This window comes from Rhinoraja longicauda, chromosome 5, assembly GCF_053455715.1.
Source record: "Rhinoraja longicauda isolate Sanriku21f chromosome 5, sRhiLon1.1, whole genome shotgun sequence".
Lineage (NCBI taxonomy): Eukaryota > Metazoa > Chordata > Chondrichthyes > Rajiformes > Arhynchobatidae > Rhinoraja > Rhinoraja longicauda.
Genome location: NC_135957.1, coordinates 43,987,626 through 44,003,891, shown reverse-complemented (window position 1 = coordinate 44,003,891; position 16,266 = coordinate 43,987,626). Strand labels below are relative to the sequence as shown.

The 16,266-nt window shown below is 42.5% G+C and overlaps 1 protein-coding gene across 8 annotated transcripts in view; it reads left to right on the top strand.

Annotated features, from left to right (window-relative positions):
- The window catches only part of asxl2 (ASXL transcriptional regulator 2), a 151,593-nt gene that overhangs the window by 105,563 nt on the left and 29,764 nt on the right, over positions 1 to 16,266 (top strand). For all 8 annotated transcript variants that reach the window (XM_078399392.1, XM_078399391.1, XM_078399388.1 and 5 more), the window contains 3 exons: positions 2,794 to 2,912; positions 11,012 to 11,126; positions 13,305 to 13,445. In XM_078399392.1, coding sequence (XP_078255518.1) covers positions 2,794 to 2,912; positions 11,012 to 11,126; positions 13,305 to 13,445 — 375 coding nt within the window. The remainder of the gene's footprint in view (positions 1 to 2,793; positions 2,913 to 11,011; positions 11,127 to 13,304; positions 13,446 to 16,266) is intronic.

Sequence of the window (16,266 nt, the reverse complement as noted above, 5' to 3'; positions counted from 1 at the left end):
GCTCAGTGACCGACTCCTGCTCGTAATTTGTACACGAGTACATATCTTTGCGTCAGTATTTCCATTGCACTCAATGAGCAAGTTTCAATGTATATTAAGTAACTTAAACTTTGATATTTGCTGCTGCACACTTACTGCAGGTGCCACTTTCACCTGTGGTTTTTGTTATGTGTCTCATGCTTTGGCCTGATGTTTTTATTCAAACTACAACAGAAACCTTGTTCTGGTAAAGGCCGAGAAAGATGTGTTAATATTTCTTATCTTGAGTTTGAGTTTAGTTTATTGTCATGTGTACTGAGGTACAGTGAAAAGCTTTTGTTGCGTGCTAACCAGTTATCGGAAAGATTATACGTGATTACAATTGAGCCAACCACAGTGTACAGATACATGATAAAGGGAATAATGTTTAGTGCAAGGTAAAGTCCGATCAAAGATAGTTTTCCAATGAGGTAGATAGTCCCTCAAGACTACTCTCTAGTTGTTGGTAGGATGGTTCAGTCGACTGAACGCTTGGTGATTTGAGTTCTGGCGTGCTGGAGCATGTCGGATACTGTTTCCTCTGCTGTAAGCCTGGTGACTAAGTGGTTAGAAGAGGTTAAGAAGATAGAGCGCCAGGTTGTAATGCGCTCGGATTATCAGCAATTTCCTGCCACAACTTTGGTGGGAGACTGACATGCAGAAAATTTGCAGGCTCGACTAATCAGCTGCATTAGTTTCAGCTCATCAGATGAAACTACCCATGCAATTTCCTTACCCACAGGATCAAACTCTCTGACACATGTTCTAGTAATCCTTATTCTTTGGTTGAGAACTTAAGCCCATGCTGTAGCTGCAACAAAGCCAAACACTTTACTACCATGTAACATCTAATTTTTGGATGGGTGATTGTCAGTTATGCCCACTGTACAAATGTATTTCCTTAAATTTCCTCCTCCTTTTCCCTCCAGTGACGATTACTAGCTTTGTCTTGGGCCTTGATCCCACTAAATGATTGGCCATCAGCACTTTTCATGGGTAACCTCCAGAATATGAAAGTCAGTAGTTTCAACTTGGGTCGTCCTATTCCAGCTTTGCCAATATCAAGTACCTGGAAAAAAAAGACACAAAATGCTGGAGTAACTCAGTGGGTCAGGCAGCATCCATGGAGAATAGATGGGTGAGATTTTGGGCTGGGGGCCTTCTTCAGACTTATTTTAGGGTGGGGTGGGGGGAAGAAAGCTGGAAGAGGGGAGGGGAAGGACAAAGCGTGGCAGGTAATATGTGGGGGGCGGGAGGGAGGGTTTAATAGGCAGATGGTTTGACAAAGACTAGATATGAAAAAACAGAATATGTAAGACATAAGGATCTGCAGAAGGGTCTTCATCCGAAACGTCGCCCATTCCTTCTCTCCAGCATCCTGTCCCGCTGAGTTACTCCAGCATTTTGCGTCTGCCTTCGATTCGAAGCACCATCTGCAGTTCTTTCCTACACATAAGGATTGAAGAGTTGCGAATTGTTAAACCAGTGAAAGGAATGTAGTTAGAGGGGGAGGGTGGGGGAGAAATAGGTGTGTCAAGTTTGGGCACGGGCGGGGTGGGGGGGGGGGGGAGGGGAGGGCAGGGTGTTGGAAGAGAAAGGTGAGAGGCGGGCTTGAGTGACGAGGAATTTGAACGTGTTCTTTGTAAACCTTTTTGGTAACATGTGGTAAAAACACAAAAATTTCAAAGGAATGAAACAACTGAACAGCCTTGACCTTTTACTCGAGTTTATCACCTGCCCTTCGGCAAAGACTGACCTATTTTTCTCATCACATTAATCTACAGAGTTTTGCGCAGTTTAATGTCATCTCAAAAAAGTTGTAGATTTACAGTAATTCCTGTCAGTACTTGTAGGCTACACTTTTTTTGAGTGATTCTATTGTACGATTTATTGCAGGCCCAGAGCAGACCTTTAACTGATTTGCTCGTGGTTTCTTGCTCAAAATTTGTGAGGCTTTTAAGAAAAACTGTGTGCAGATGCATTATCAGTTGGTAACAACAAATCTTGCTATTTTCTTTTTCTGTATTATTCCCTGCCTTTGTGGTGTGAAAGGATGATATACGGTGTATTTGACTTAGTGGTTGGGAAGATACACTTGGTGGTTGACAGCAATGGAGAGAGCCAGCGTTACAAACAATGGCATATTGCATCAAAGTTGAACATCGGAATGATGTGTGAGGATTGGCAGATTGGAAGATCAAACTTCTGAAAGCAGTATGGTGATAAGCATCTTGCACATATTAGAAAGAGTATAATTAATATCAAGTGTGATTTGAAAGCATCAATCTAATTTTGGTCTTTATCCTTTAATAGAAAGGAAGAAATTTAACTCGCAGATCAGATCACTTTAAATTACCCTCAAGGATCTTGTTTCTTTGTAACTCAAAAAGTAAATGTGGTTTTGTCCACATTTACTAGCTATTTTGCTATAGCTATTTTGTTGCTCTCTTCCTTGCGTTCAATTTTCAGAATGTCAGTGCTATTTATAGAGAAGAATTGAGCTGGAAATTGTCAACTATTTTCTGTGCTTTCTTTGTGGTTCCTCGTTACTTTCTGTTGATTGTTCTGTCATATTGGCTTTGCATGCACAAGATGACAGTGTACACCTGAATAGTTAAAATTAGAATGTGATTATTCTATAATAATTGCATTTCTCAATGGAAAATAAAACTAACATTGTACATCCAGGAATACTGACTTGTTGAAAATGTTACCTTTGTCTGTTAACACAGTGGATTGGTTTCAATGTATAAATTTTCCTTTCTCTTTTCCAAGTCTCATCCAGGTTATCACCTCAACCAGCCTCGCCTCAGTCAAGCTGTCCCTCCCCCTCCATTGCACAGAGTAAGGTTATGTCTCCATCCCAGAAGCACAGCAAGAAAGCTCTCAAACAGGTTAGCCATTTTATCCATTCCAAATTGATTCATGTGTCTTATTAGTAAACTCATAGATATGCCTGACTTGGGGCCAGCAATTGATTAGTTATTAACTTAAGCTGAACAAATAAACCAAGCATTCAAAATTCAACAAATTGTGTTATGGGGAAGATTTTATGTCCAGATCGTTTTTTATAATTTAGCAACATTATGCTTTCAAATGACTCGGGCCAAGATAAGTTGTTTCACAATTTTTCAGATTTACTTTATCATATTCAGTAGTCTAATAAGGTAACATGTGTAATAAAGAAATATACATTTTTTAGAATAAACTTAAATGTTTATTTCTCTATTTTTCACCAGTTCTGTTGTTTTTTTTTCGCCGGTTCAAATTAATTGAAGGCCCATGTTACTCATTAACTTGAAAGATTATTCCTCATTTTAGAACGTCACCTATTCCTTTTCTCCATAGATGCTGCCTGGGTTACTGCAGATTTTGTGTCTATCTTCAGTATAAACCACCATCTGCAGTTTTTTCCTACAATTCATTTTAGATGAGTTTTTGGCTATCTTTCCATGCCTGCCAATTACAACAGCAAACTAGATAAGAAATAATCTTTAAAAAGGAGACTGAAGGTTCATATTCTCCATGGTTACAGAACATATTCAAACAAATGTTTTTAATATGTCGGTCAGACCATTGTTGATTAAAGGGCCTGTCCTACTTAGGCAATTTTTTAGGCGACTGCCGGCGACTATCATAGTCGTAGCAGGTCGCTGAAAAACGGCGACTGGACCCCCCTACGATAAGGTCTACAACAAGCTAGAGTAACCTACCACCTAGTTGACGTCAAGCTTCGGCAAGCTACCGACAACCGGCGACCCAATCGTTGCGACTTAGGACGTCCCCCTAAGACCGCACCTACGACAACTTACGACCACACAGGCGACAACCAAAGTCACCCTACGTCCACCTGCGACAACCTACGACCCTGTCGGCGTCAACTGAAGACAATTCGCGTCATTTTGGCCTCCAAAACAATGGAATCACCCAGTTTCCCTGTAAAAAAGGGGGTGTAGGGAAGGGTTTCCAATCATTCTGCATCATGACTACCAGAGAGCATTACTCTCACAAGAAGAAGAAGCCCTGGTGCTTGCAACGGCCCTCATGCTTAAAGATCAGCAAGACAGAAGGACAAGAAGAATAGGGAAGAAGAAGCCCAAGAAGAGGTCTGTTGGGTTGAAGCCCTTGTCCCTGAAGAGACCCAGGTTGGGCCAGTATGACAACCTGATGACTGAGCTCCAGCAAGACGATGAGGCTGCCTTCATAAACTTCACTAGGCTCCCCCCTGAGCTGTTTCACAAGCTGAAGACACGGGTGGGGTGGGCCCGCTCCTGGAGAAAAAGGAGACCTTCATGAGTAAGCCACTAGAACCAGGCCTGCGCCTAGCCATCACCCTCCGCTACCTGGCATCAGGAGACTCCTACAAGAGCCTCTCCTACAGCTTTCATGTGGCCCACAACACCATCAGCAAGGTTGTCCGAGAGGCCTGTGAGGCCATCATCCGTGCTTATGAAGATGAAGTCATGGACTGCCCCAGTACACCAGATGAGTGGAAGAGAGTGGCGCAGGGCTTTGATACCAGATGGAACTTCCAGAACACATGTGGGGCAGTGGACAGCAAGCATGTGGCCATCAGGTGTCCATCCAACGGAGGTTCGATGTACTTCAACTACAAGAAGTTCCATTCCATCGTACTCATGGCTGTGGTGGATGCAAACTACAACGTCCTGTTTGTGGATATGGGCACACCTGGCAGTGTCGCAGATGGTGGGATCTGGAGAGAGACCTCCCTTGGGGAAGCACTGGAAGAAGGAAGAGCAGGCTTTCCTGATCCAGAACCTCTGCCAGGAGAAGACAGCCCTGACATCCCATACACACTGGTTGGTGATGATGCCTTCCCACTCAGGTCATGGATGATGAAGCCATGCCCTCACAGGAGACCTCACGACCATACAGGCAACACCCCAGCGACCATGTAGCGACAGCCTCGTCACCTGTAGTCGCCTAAAAAATCGACTATGTGGGACAGGCCCTTGAGTTTCATTCTGTGGAGGAAATAATAAAGCATGCATGTGAAGGTCATAACACAATTTTTATATTTCTTTGCTGATGTGGTAAGACTCCCCCTGTCCAGTTTTTCCAGATGCTAGAAATGTGAAGCTGAAGGACAGGACATGTGGTGTAGGGGCCTGCTGTAATGGAGGGCATTTGGGACTTGCAACTCAGAAACTTATTAAATGGACAATACAGTGTTCAGGAGTAATATGCAGGTGTCAGTGTGAGTTGGATGTTGTAGCCAAAGAATGCAAGACAAATGATGAATTTATCTGGTCGGTGCCCCAATTTGGCATGGCACTGGACTGCCCAGGATGTCCCTGGAATGCCAGTGATCCTCACTTCTTGGATGATACAACCCATATTTCCCCACAGCGCTTCAAAAGGAGTACTGCAGATTGGTATTTACTCTTCATCCCTCCAAAGTATTGGCTGAGTTTCCAGGCAATAACTGCTTGTTTTGCAATCCTCGCTCTGTTTTATTTAATTTTATTTGTTATATGTAGGTTGGCACATGGTCAACGGTACAATGAAATGTATTTGACAAGACAACGGGTCACCTCAGCAGTAATATTCCAAGGATAAATAAGATAAAAAATTACATTAGTAAGGTAAAAAGACAATATTAAAATAATCAACATATATGATGTGAAATGTGTTTATGAGTTCAGAAGCCTGGTGGTCTGATGGTAGAAACTGTTCTTAAGTCTGGTGGTACGCGCAGCCATATTCTTGTATCGTCTGCCTGACGGTAACAAGGAGAACAGCCTGCGTGCTGAGTGGCTGTGGTCTTTGATGATGCTGCGTGCCTTCCACAGGCACCGTCGGTAGAAAATGTCCTGATGGCTGGGAGACAGTTGCCAATGATGTGTCATCTTCACTACTCTCTGTAGTGATTTGTGGCTGTGGGCAGAACAGTTCCTGTACCAGACTGCAATGCAGCCCGTCAGCAGGCTCTCGATGGTGCATCTGTAAAAGTTTGAGAGGATGCTGGCGTTCATGCCAAACTTCCTCAGTCTTCTCAGGAAAAAGAGCCGCTGGTGGGCCTTCTTTGTTATTGTGTCTGTGTGCAGTGTCCAGGAAAGGTCCTCAATGATGTGCACACCGAGGAACTTAAAGCTGCTGACCCTTTCAACCTCAGCATCACCGATGTGGATGGGGAGGTGTCCACTCCCCCGCTGTCTCCTGTAGTCCACCATCATCTCTTTAGTTTTGCTGATATTGAGAGAGAGGTTATTTTCCTGACACCAGCTGTTTAGTGCCTTTACCTCCTCTCTGTAGGCTGTCTCATTGAGGTCTGTGATGAGGCCCAAGATGGTTGTGTCGTCAGCAAACTTTAGAATGATGTTTGAGCTGTGCTTAGCTGTACAGTCGTGCGTGAACAGGGAGTACAGGAGAGGACTGAGCACACAGCCCTGTGGTGTGCCTGTGTTGAGGATCAGTGAGGAAGAGGTGTGGCTGCTAATTCTCACCATCTGGGGCCTGCCCGTCAGGAAATCGAATATTCATCCGCAGATGGAGGTCTGCAGTCCAAGATCAAGGAGTTTGGGGACGAGTTTTGAGGGAATAATAGTGTTGAATGCCGAGCTGTAGTCGATAAAGAGCATTCTCACATATGTATTTCCTTTGTCCAGGTGGGTGAGCGCAGTATGTATTGCCATGGCGATGGCATCGTCTGTGGCCCTGTTTGGTCTATATGCAAACTGAAGAGAGTCCAAGGTGTCAGGGAGAGAGGAGCAGATGTGAATTTTTACTAGTCGCTCGAAGCACTTCATGATGACTGATGTCAGTGCGACAGGACGGTAGTCATTTAACAGGAGGTTACTGGTTTCTTAGGAACAGGAACGATGATGGATGCTTCGAAGGAGGTGGGAACCACAGACGGACTCAGAGAGAGGTTGAAGATGTTGGTGAACATCTCTGCCAGTTGATCAGCACAGGTTCTGAGGGCCCGCCCTGGAATACCATCCGGCCCTGGAGCTTTGCGGTCGTTGACCTTTTTAAAGGACCGCCTCACGACTGCCGTTTGTAAGGACAGTGTGGTAGTCCCCCTGCACACTGCTCATGGTGGGCGCTGTGTTGTCTGCATCGAACCGGGCGTAAAAGGTGTTAAGCTCGTCCAAGAGCGATGCAGTAGGCTGAACAGTGCTCCTGTTTTTCCCTTTGTGGTCTGTGACGCAGTGTAATCCACTCCACATGCGCCTGGAGTCCGAGCTGTAGTAGTTAGATTCCACTTTGTTTCTGTAGTCTCTCTTGGCTTTCCTGATGGACTTCCGGAGGTCATATCTGGCTACCTTGTTGGCGTTGAGGTCGCCTGACTTGAAGGCAGTAGTCCGTGCTTTAAGTTTAGCACGGATTTCCCGTCCGACCCAGGGTTTCTGATTTGGGTAAGTGCAGATAGTGGCTTTTGGAACCACATCATCGATGCACTTACTTATGTAGCCTAAGACAGTCTGTGTATTCGTTGATATTGCCTTCTGCTGCGTCTTCAAACATCTGCCAGTCAGTTGTGTCAAAGCAGTCCTGTAAGGCCTCATCAACCTCATTGTTCCATTTATATATGACCTTCGAAACTGGGTTTTCCTGTTTTAGTTTCTACCTGTATGCAGGCAGCAATAGAATTACACTGCAATTTGACAGTGGCAAGGCTAACATTTCTGCTTTCATGGGTTGGACATGTATGAGTGCTCTCATGGTTTTAGTTTTGTTTTCTTTTTGCCTTGGGAAAAGACAAACAAAGACAATTCAGAGTTCCCTTGAACCAAGAAAGTCCACCTCTGCTATTCCCCAGGGAAATCCCCTGGAATTGTAAAGGGAAGCAAATGGAAGTAATGCTGAGTCCTTGGTGCATCATTGTCTTGTGAGTGAAGCTGATAAAATATTTTATCCATGATTTGAATGAGAACGGTATTGTTGAAAATGTATACATGTGTGCTCTCCTCCTACTACTCTGAACTATTTTAACATTGGGCGAGGTTCAAAACGAGTACTTTGCATCTGTTTTCACCAAGGAGAAGGATGTGGACAGTGAGATCAGTGTGGTGAATACTAATATGCTGAGGCAGTTTGAGATCAAGAAAGAGGTGGTGTGAGGCTCTTGAAGTGCATTAGTTTAACTTAGCATCATGTTCAGCACATACATTCCTGTGATGTAATTTTTGAAAAAAAACACGTGCTGGAGTAACTGTCCTGAACTATCTACCTCATTGGAGACCCTCGTACTAACTTTGTTCAGACTTTACCGGCTTTAACTTACACAAAACGTTATTCATATTATTCCCCTTATAATGTATCTGTACACTGAATGGCTCAATTGTAATCATGTATTGTCTTTCCACTGAAGCTTTTGTGAGCACGCAACTAAAGCCTTTCAATGTACCTCGGTCCATGTGACAATAAACTAAATTAACTAACTCAACAGGTCAGGTCGCATCTCTGGAAGACATGGATAGGTGATGTTTAAGATTGGGATCCTTCTTACCCATCCCGAAACATCACTTGTCTGAATCCTCCAGAGATGTTTCCTGACCTGCTGAGTTCCTCCAGCAGTTTGTGTGGGTTTTTTAGCATCTACAGTTACTTGCATCTCCATGATCTGTTCTGTGTTGGAGACAAAAGTAAAGTTCCAAGTTCTTAAAAACTTACTATCAATTTAAAAGAAGGCTAGGGACCCTTCTTCAGATCCTCTTCACCCCGACCTGAAACATCGCCTGTTCGTTCCCTCCACAGTTGCTGCCTGATCCGCTGAGTAAAGGGCCTGTCTCACTTAGGCGATTTTAAGGCGACTGCCGGCGACTAGGCTGTCGCCGACAGTTCGCCAGGGTGTCACGGGCATGATCGTGAGGAGTCTTCAAAGAATCGTAGTGGATCTCGACTCGTCGCTGAGAAATTAACCGGATTGAAATTTCTCGGCGACAGCTGGCTTGTCGCAAGGTATCGTTGCTTATTGCGGGCGCTGTCGCATGCTGTCCCCAGGTTTGCTAGGTTGTCGCAGATTTTAGTTGAGGAAGGGCATCGGCAACTCAAAATCCCTTCTGGGGTGGGGGGGGGGCTCTTTTAGAAATTGTGGTATTTGTCAACATTGGCCATCAATGATTGAATATGAAAAATAGTCATTTGGATTAAATGTTATAATGTTGGCACTCATTGATCCCAAAACTGTACATTGAGGAATCCATGATTTCTGAAACTTGACACTTTGTCATTTGTGCACCACAGTAAGTTGTGTGTTTAAAATGCAGCTTCCAGCTGTGTAGTGTATAGTTATGCTGTAATTTATGTTATTGGACTATATCCAAAATGAAGTGTTTTCATGTTGATTATCATATCATATCATCATATCATATATATACAGCCGGAAACAGGCCTTTTCGGCCCACCAAGTCCGTGCCGCCCAGTGATCCCCGTACATTAACACTATCCTACACCCACTAGGGACAATTTTTACATTTACCCAGCCAATTAACCTACATACCTGTACGTCTTTGGAGTGTGGGAGGAAACCGAAGATCTCGGAGAAAACCCACGCAGGTCACGGGGAGAACGTACAAACTCCTTACAGTACAGCATCCTTTCAAGTATTCAGGTAGTAAGTTAATCTCATGTAAAGTAGTCTGTTTAAGGCAACATTGTCCACAGAGAGGACTGAGCAATATCATGAAGATGCAGTCCACGTTCATACACTCGTGAAGGTGGCTAGAATGCTTTGGACTAACAACAAAAGTAACAGAAGATTTTAATGCAATTATTTTAAAAATAACCTTTAAAATCAATTTTTTTTGGCAGGGATAAATACCATGTTGGTAGATGTTATATTTGTGATGTCTTCCCCTGTTCACATGTTACAGTTAATATTGAGAGTCATAAAGTCATATAGCATGGATGTGGCCCCTCAGCTCAACTGCCCATACCAACCACGATTCCCCATCTACAGTAGTCCCACCTGCCCGCTTTTGCCCCATACCCCTCTAAATCTTTCCTTCTCCATGTACCTTTCCAAATGTCTTTCAAATCCTTTTCCAAGAGCAACTCCTCGTGAAGTTGCACAGCTTTAACTTGAATGAAACAACATTCATGAGTGACTCTGGGGCAAAGTTCCATTCATGATAAGGCTGTCAGGTTGACTTGACATATTTTCAAGGTCATAGGATGAAAAATGTTTGAGTCCTTGTAGTTGAGTGGACAAAAACAATGGCACAATGAAATCAGCATAAATATCTTTTGCAGTTAATATAATGCAATTTTGAGATTCGACTAAATGCCAGAATTATAAACATTTTGGGAGATCATATTAACCCACTGGAGAAATAATGTTCAGGTTCTCATCATAATGAGGAATTATGCAGTTTATTTAACCAAAGCATTGTGTCATTTAAATGAGCATGATTGAGGCCATTTGTTATTTCTAATGTACAATATGCACCCCGTACTGGAAGAACTGATCACTAGTTAGTCTAACTAATTTCGTATTTTATGAAGAAAATTGTCTGTTATTCAAATTAATTGTCGAAATGGAATTCTTAATAACTGCCAACACTTGCACATCACAGCGTGATAAATGGAATTCCTTATTTTGAATTCACCTGGACAAATCTGAGAAATCTTAACTCAGTACTTTTTATATTTCAGTTCTACTTGGTGTTGTTTTTCACTATTACCTCTGGGTGAAGGAAATATTGTTTTCTTATTTTGTTCATTTTTCAGGTCAATCTTTTCAGGTTGATCAAAGTACTTAAGCTTTGCACTCCTTAGTGCACACACTGGAGTTTGTAATTAGTTTAAAATTGATGTTTATAGTTATACGTTGTAATTGGAATGTGTATCTTATGAACCATTTTCTCTCCATATTTTGCCTTGAACCCTTGATGTTTTATGAATCTGTCAGGCAAGTCGAAGACAATTGTGACATTTTATATTATCATTTCAGAAGATAAATTGGTATGGTTTTTTTAATGTATTTGCATTAATTGACCAGTGGCAACTCTTTATCTGCCCCCAGGCTCTAAAACAGCAGCAGCAGAGAAAGCAGTGCCGTCCTGGATTAACAGTCTCCTCCAACACAAGGCTGTTGCTGAAGTCTGTGAAAGCAACTGACCAAGGAGGGCCAAAGATTGGTATGCTTTACGCTGTTATTTCCCAAAGATAGACATTTCTTTTCTGCGTAACAAAAAGTGATGGAGTCATATTGTGTATATTTTCTTTCTGAATTAATTATTTTCCCCCAAATGGTTTATTTATGTGTTTCAACAGACATTACACATAAAATGTCCAACTAAAGTAACAATTAAGTATGCAAGAACAGTGAATAGAAGAGGGCCATTTGTTCACCTAAAGCTTGTGATCTCTGAACAATAATGTGCAGGTCAAATGCTGTTTTGTTGATGCCGTTTTGAGAGTATAATGAATGTATGCTCTCAAGCATGCATTGTTTTTGTTAATGCGACCATTATCTGCAAGCTGTGGGATCTAAATTGATGCAGGCACAATGTTTTAAACAATGCGAAAGAGTGAGTCTACATGCCTTAAACCTGTTATGAAGTTATTATAACCAAAATGAGCTCAGTTTTACGAGGCATTTAATTCAGCAAAAGAAGCTTTTCGCACAGAATTTTTAACAATAACTAAATTAAAATCCAAAATTGGCCTCCAAGAGGTTGAATTAGATTCAAATGCATAACATTTTTGTTGAGTTGTTTGTTCTGTTAAACATGCCTTTTAAAGGAAATTACTGTCAGAGCTTCTAAATGTCTTGTTATATATGAAGGTGAATCTTTTGCCTCTGTACTTGGAGCACACATTGTAAGCATATGACTGAAACCCCAAACCTATTTCTTTGTCCATTAAAATTAATGAATGGAAAATGATGAACTCTGTATGATTCCAATGGATGGCTTTAGGCCGTAATGCAAAAATCACTCCAGGCCGACACAGTGCAGATGGAGGCCATTCTGCCGATTGTGCCTGTGTATATCATGGTTGAACTGCCCCACTATCCCACTCCTCCTTCCCCATAATCAATAAATATTCACCTCCAAGTACTGATCCAGAACCATGTTATAATTGAATTTGCTTCCACCATCGATTCAACTGCATTTGAGACTCACTGAAGTCAAACAGGGCTATAGTGATCGAAGACGTGGTTGTTATTGGGACAGACAGAAGACCCGGTGGTTGCAAACGGAATTCCAGAATGGTGTTTTGCTTTCCTGGTGCCAGGGTCCAGGATACCTCGGAACGGCTGCAGAACCTTCTCAAGGGGGAGGATGAGCATCCTGAAGTCATTGTGCACATTGGCACAAATGGCATAGATGTGAAAAAAGAAATGAGGTCTTGCAGAGTGAATAGACGAAATTGGGCAAAAAGATTAAAAAAGCCGTAAGGCAGCAACTCTACCGCTGCGCCACCGTGCCGCTCACTGAGGCCGGTCAGAGAACCGGGTTCGATGGAAAGGGTCTAGGGTGCTGGTGGAATTGCAAGCATGTTTGAAAGAGAACAAGGCTGTGGAAGCCATGTCAGTGGATATTTTTAAGGCAGAGATAGATAAATTCTTGAGATTTGTGAGCAGAAATGCAATTAGATTAGAGTAGGATGGAAAGGGGTGGGTTGGTGGGAGAATAAGCAGGTTTTCAAAAGCCATTGGCAACAAGAGGAGGGATGGAACGGACAAGAGCAGAACTCTTAGAGGACCTACAAGCATGAGATTCACCAGCTTGGATTACTGCTACAAATGAACATGGCCCTTCTTAACATGAGAGCAGAGGCTCAGCTCCTTAGTTAAGGACTGCTCGAGTGTGGCTGCTTTGTGACATTTGTATTTCGCAGTCACACGAGTGGTGTCAAAGAGGGCATTCACTACACTGTTCAGGCTCTGAATGTAAGAGTGATAGCAGTCCATAAAGACACTGATTACGTTTGGTGATTTATTTTTGTTACATTAATTTGCTTCGGGCATGAAGGCATTGCGCTGTGCCAAAAAAATTCAAAATTAATTACTTTAAAATTGATATGAATAAACAACATTATCTGCCATGATGTCAAAAGGATTTTATTCAGCTTGATCTTGAAACAACTTTATAATATAAAGTGGCCATTAGGTTTCTTTGATGTGATGATATGCCTTGAGAACAAAGAGCAGCCTTGAGCAAATATAGAGATACATGCGCACACAGGCATTAAATAGACCAGATCTTGTTTGACTTGGGCATTAAAAAAATATGTTTTTGCCCTTTCTAGTTGTTGTGGACTTGCAGCATTTAAAAAATCTTAAAACAGAATATCACTTCTCACCGCAGGCTGGGAAATGAAGCGATCTGATGGGCGTTCAACAAATCCTCAGAATTCAACCTCCAGTTCATCAGCATCTGGCAAAATGGATCAAACCCTGTCTGGACTGGGCAGGAAGCCCTCTCAGAGATCTGAGAGGCTCAATGCAAGTGAGTTTAAAATGTATTTCTTTGTACTATGTACAATATTAAGTTCAGTAAAAATTGAAAGCATCAAGGAAAGGATCACAGGAAAATATGCATTAAAGTTAATGGATCTTAGGTTACAAATGAATGAGCAGTAGCACACTGACAGTGATCATTTTCCAATGTTCTATAGATTCAGGATCAGTTCCTGTGGATTGGAGGGTAGCTAATGTTATCCCACTTTTTAAGAAAGGAGGGAGAGAGAAAACGGGAAATTATAGACCAGTTAGTCTGACATCAGTGGTGGGGAAGATGCTGGAGTTAATTATAAAAGACAAAATTGCGGAGCATTTGGATAGCAGTAACAGGATCGTTCCGAGTCAGCATGGATTTACGAAGGGGAAATCATGCTTGACTAATCTTCTGGAATTTTTTGAGGATGTAACTAGGAAAATTGACTGGGGAGAGCCGGTGGATGTGGTGTACCTCGACTTTCTGAAAGCCTTCGACAAGATCCCACATAGGAGATTAGTGGGCAAAATTAGAGCACATGGTATTGGGGGTAGGGTACTGACATGGATAAAAAATTAGTTAACAGACAGAAAGCAAAGAGTGGGGATAAATGGGTCCCTTTCAGAATGGCAGGCAGTGACTAGTGGGGTATCGCAAGGCTCGGTGCTGGGACCGCAGCTATTTACAATATACATTAATGACTTGGATGAAGGGATTAAAAGTACCATTAGCAAATTTGCAGATGATACAAAACTTGGTGGTAGTGTGAGCTGTGAGGAAGTTGCGATGAGGTTGCAGGGTGACTTGGACAGGTTGTGTGAGTGGGCGGATGCATGGCAGATGCAGTTTAATGTGGATAAGTGTGAGGTTATCCACTTTGGTGGTTAGAATAAGAATGCAGATTATTATCTGAATGGTGCCAAGTTAGGAAAAGGGGATGTACAACGAGATCTGGGTGTCCTAGTGCATCAGTCACTAAAAGGAAGCATGCAGGTACAGCAGGCAGTGAAGAAAGCCAATGGACTGTTGGCCTTCATAACAAGAGGACTGTCATATGTTGAAAGACTGGAGCAGCTAGGCTTGTATACACTGGAATTTAGAAGGATGATCTTATCGAATTTAGAAGGGGATCTTATCGAAACATTATTAAGGGGTTGGACACGTTAGAGGCAGGAAACATGTTCCCAATGTTGGGGGAGTCCAGAACCAGGGGCCACAGTTTAAGAATAAATCTCCACAATTTAGAACGGAGATGAGGAAAAACTTTTTCAGTCAGAGAGTTGTAAATCTGTGAAATTCACTGCCTCAGAAGGCAGTGGAGGCCAATTCTCTGAATGCATTCAATCAGAACCAGAATAGCCTTTATTGTCATCCAAAAAAACAAGTCTTTTGGACGAAATTCCGTTACCCACAGTCCAACAATAAGAGCAATAAAAATAAGCAATAACACACACAATCACAAAGCAACACAAAACAAAAAAAAGAAACATCTATCACAGTGAGTCTCCTCCAGTCACCTCCTCACAGTGATGGAAGGCCAGAATGTCTTTTCTCTTCCTCTGCCGTCTTCTCCCGCGGTCAGGCTGTTGAAGTTGCCACGTTCCAGGCCGCGCCGTACGGTGAAAGGTCCGCAGCGGGCCGACCCAAGCCCCACGATTCGGGGCGGGCGAAGACGTTGCCACTGCACATCGGGGCGGTCGTGGTTCCTGACATTGAAGCCCCTGCCGGGCAGAGAAAAAAAAAAGAGGGCTAGATAAAGCTCTTAAGTCAGGGGGTATGGGGAGAAGGCAGGAACGGGGTACTGATTGAGAATGATCAGCCATGATCACATTGAATGGTGGTGGTGGCTCGAAGGGCCGAATGGCCTACTCCTGCACCTATTGTCTATTGTCTATTGACAGTGTAATTGAAAGGGCTGAAAGTCCAATTCATCCCTCTGATCAATACATTCCTGGAACCAAAACAAAGAACCATTGCATACAATTTTTATTGTACAAGGCTTCAGCACAGTTAGTGGCAAATGCAATCCTGCTGTCTCAAACGTTCATTGTTGACTCGATGAAGTATTTGTAAACAAGAAAAATGACTTTGTCCTGGAAAAGGAAAATGGTCACTAAAATGTTTGTCAGAATTGTGGGTTGTGTAAAAATGATAGCCAATTGTTAGTGTATCTAACCTTAAGGGACTTAAAAATGTTAGTTCAGCTTTATGTTACATACAGAAATGCTTTTGTTATTTTTTTTTAAAATACCACAAAATATTTCACCACAACGCCTTTATTTTTATTTGAATCACTTTGATTTCTCCAAGTAGAGGAATACTGCATATGAAATGCAAGGTTGCCAAAGCTAACTACCAGACCAAATGCAACTGTAATGAGAGTAATGGTGAACCACATTGAAAAAAAATAGTTTCAACCCATGTTCAGATTAGGTGTGAAATATTAATGAACTCGTAATATGAACATCTCCATCTTTCATGATGAATTGTAATCCATTTTCCCATCTTCGCCTCCATCTCCAGGAATAAAAAAACAAAAGGATCTTGCAATGTCACCTATCCATGCATCTAGACACACTCTGGAGAAAAAGAATAGGTGACGTTTTGGGTCAAGACCCTTCTTCGAACTGAAAATGGTTCTCGACAGCTTTTCTTTTTCTCCAGAGATGGTGTCTGACCCACTGAGTTACTCCAGCTTTTTGTGATTATCTTCGGTTTCAACCAACTTCTGCAGTTCCTTCCGACACATATCTAGAGACGCTGCCTGACCTGCTGAGTCCCTCCAGCACTTTGTGACTTGTTTTGTAAACCAGCATCTGCAGTTCCTTGTAAC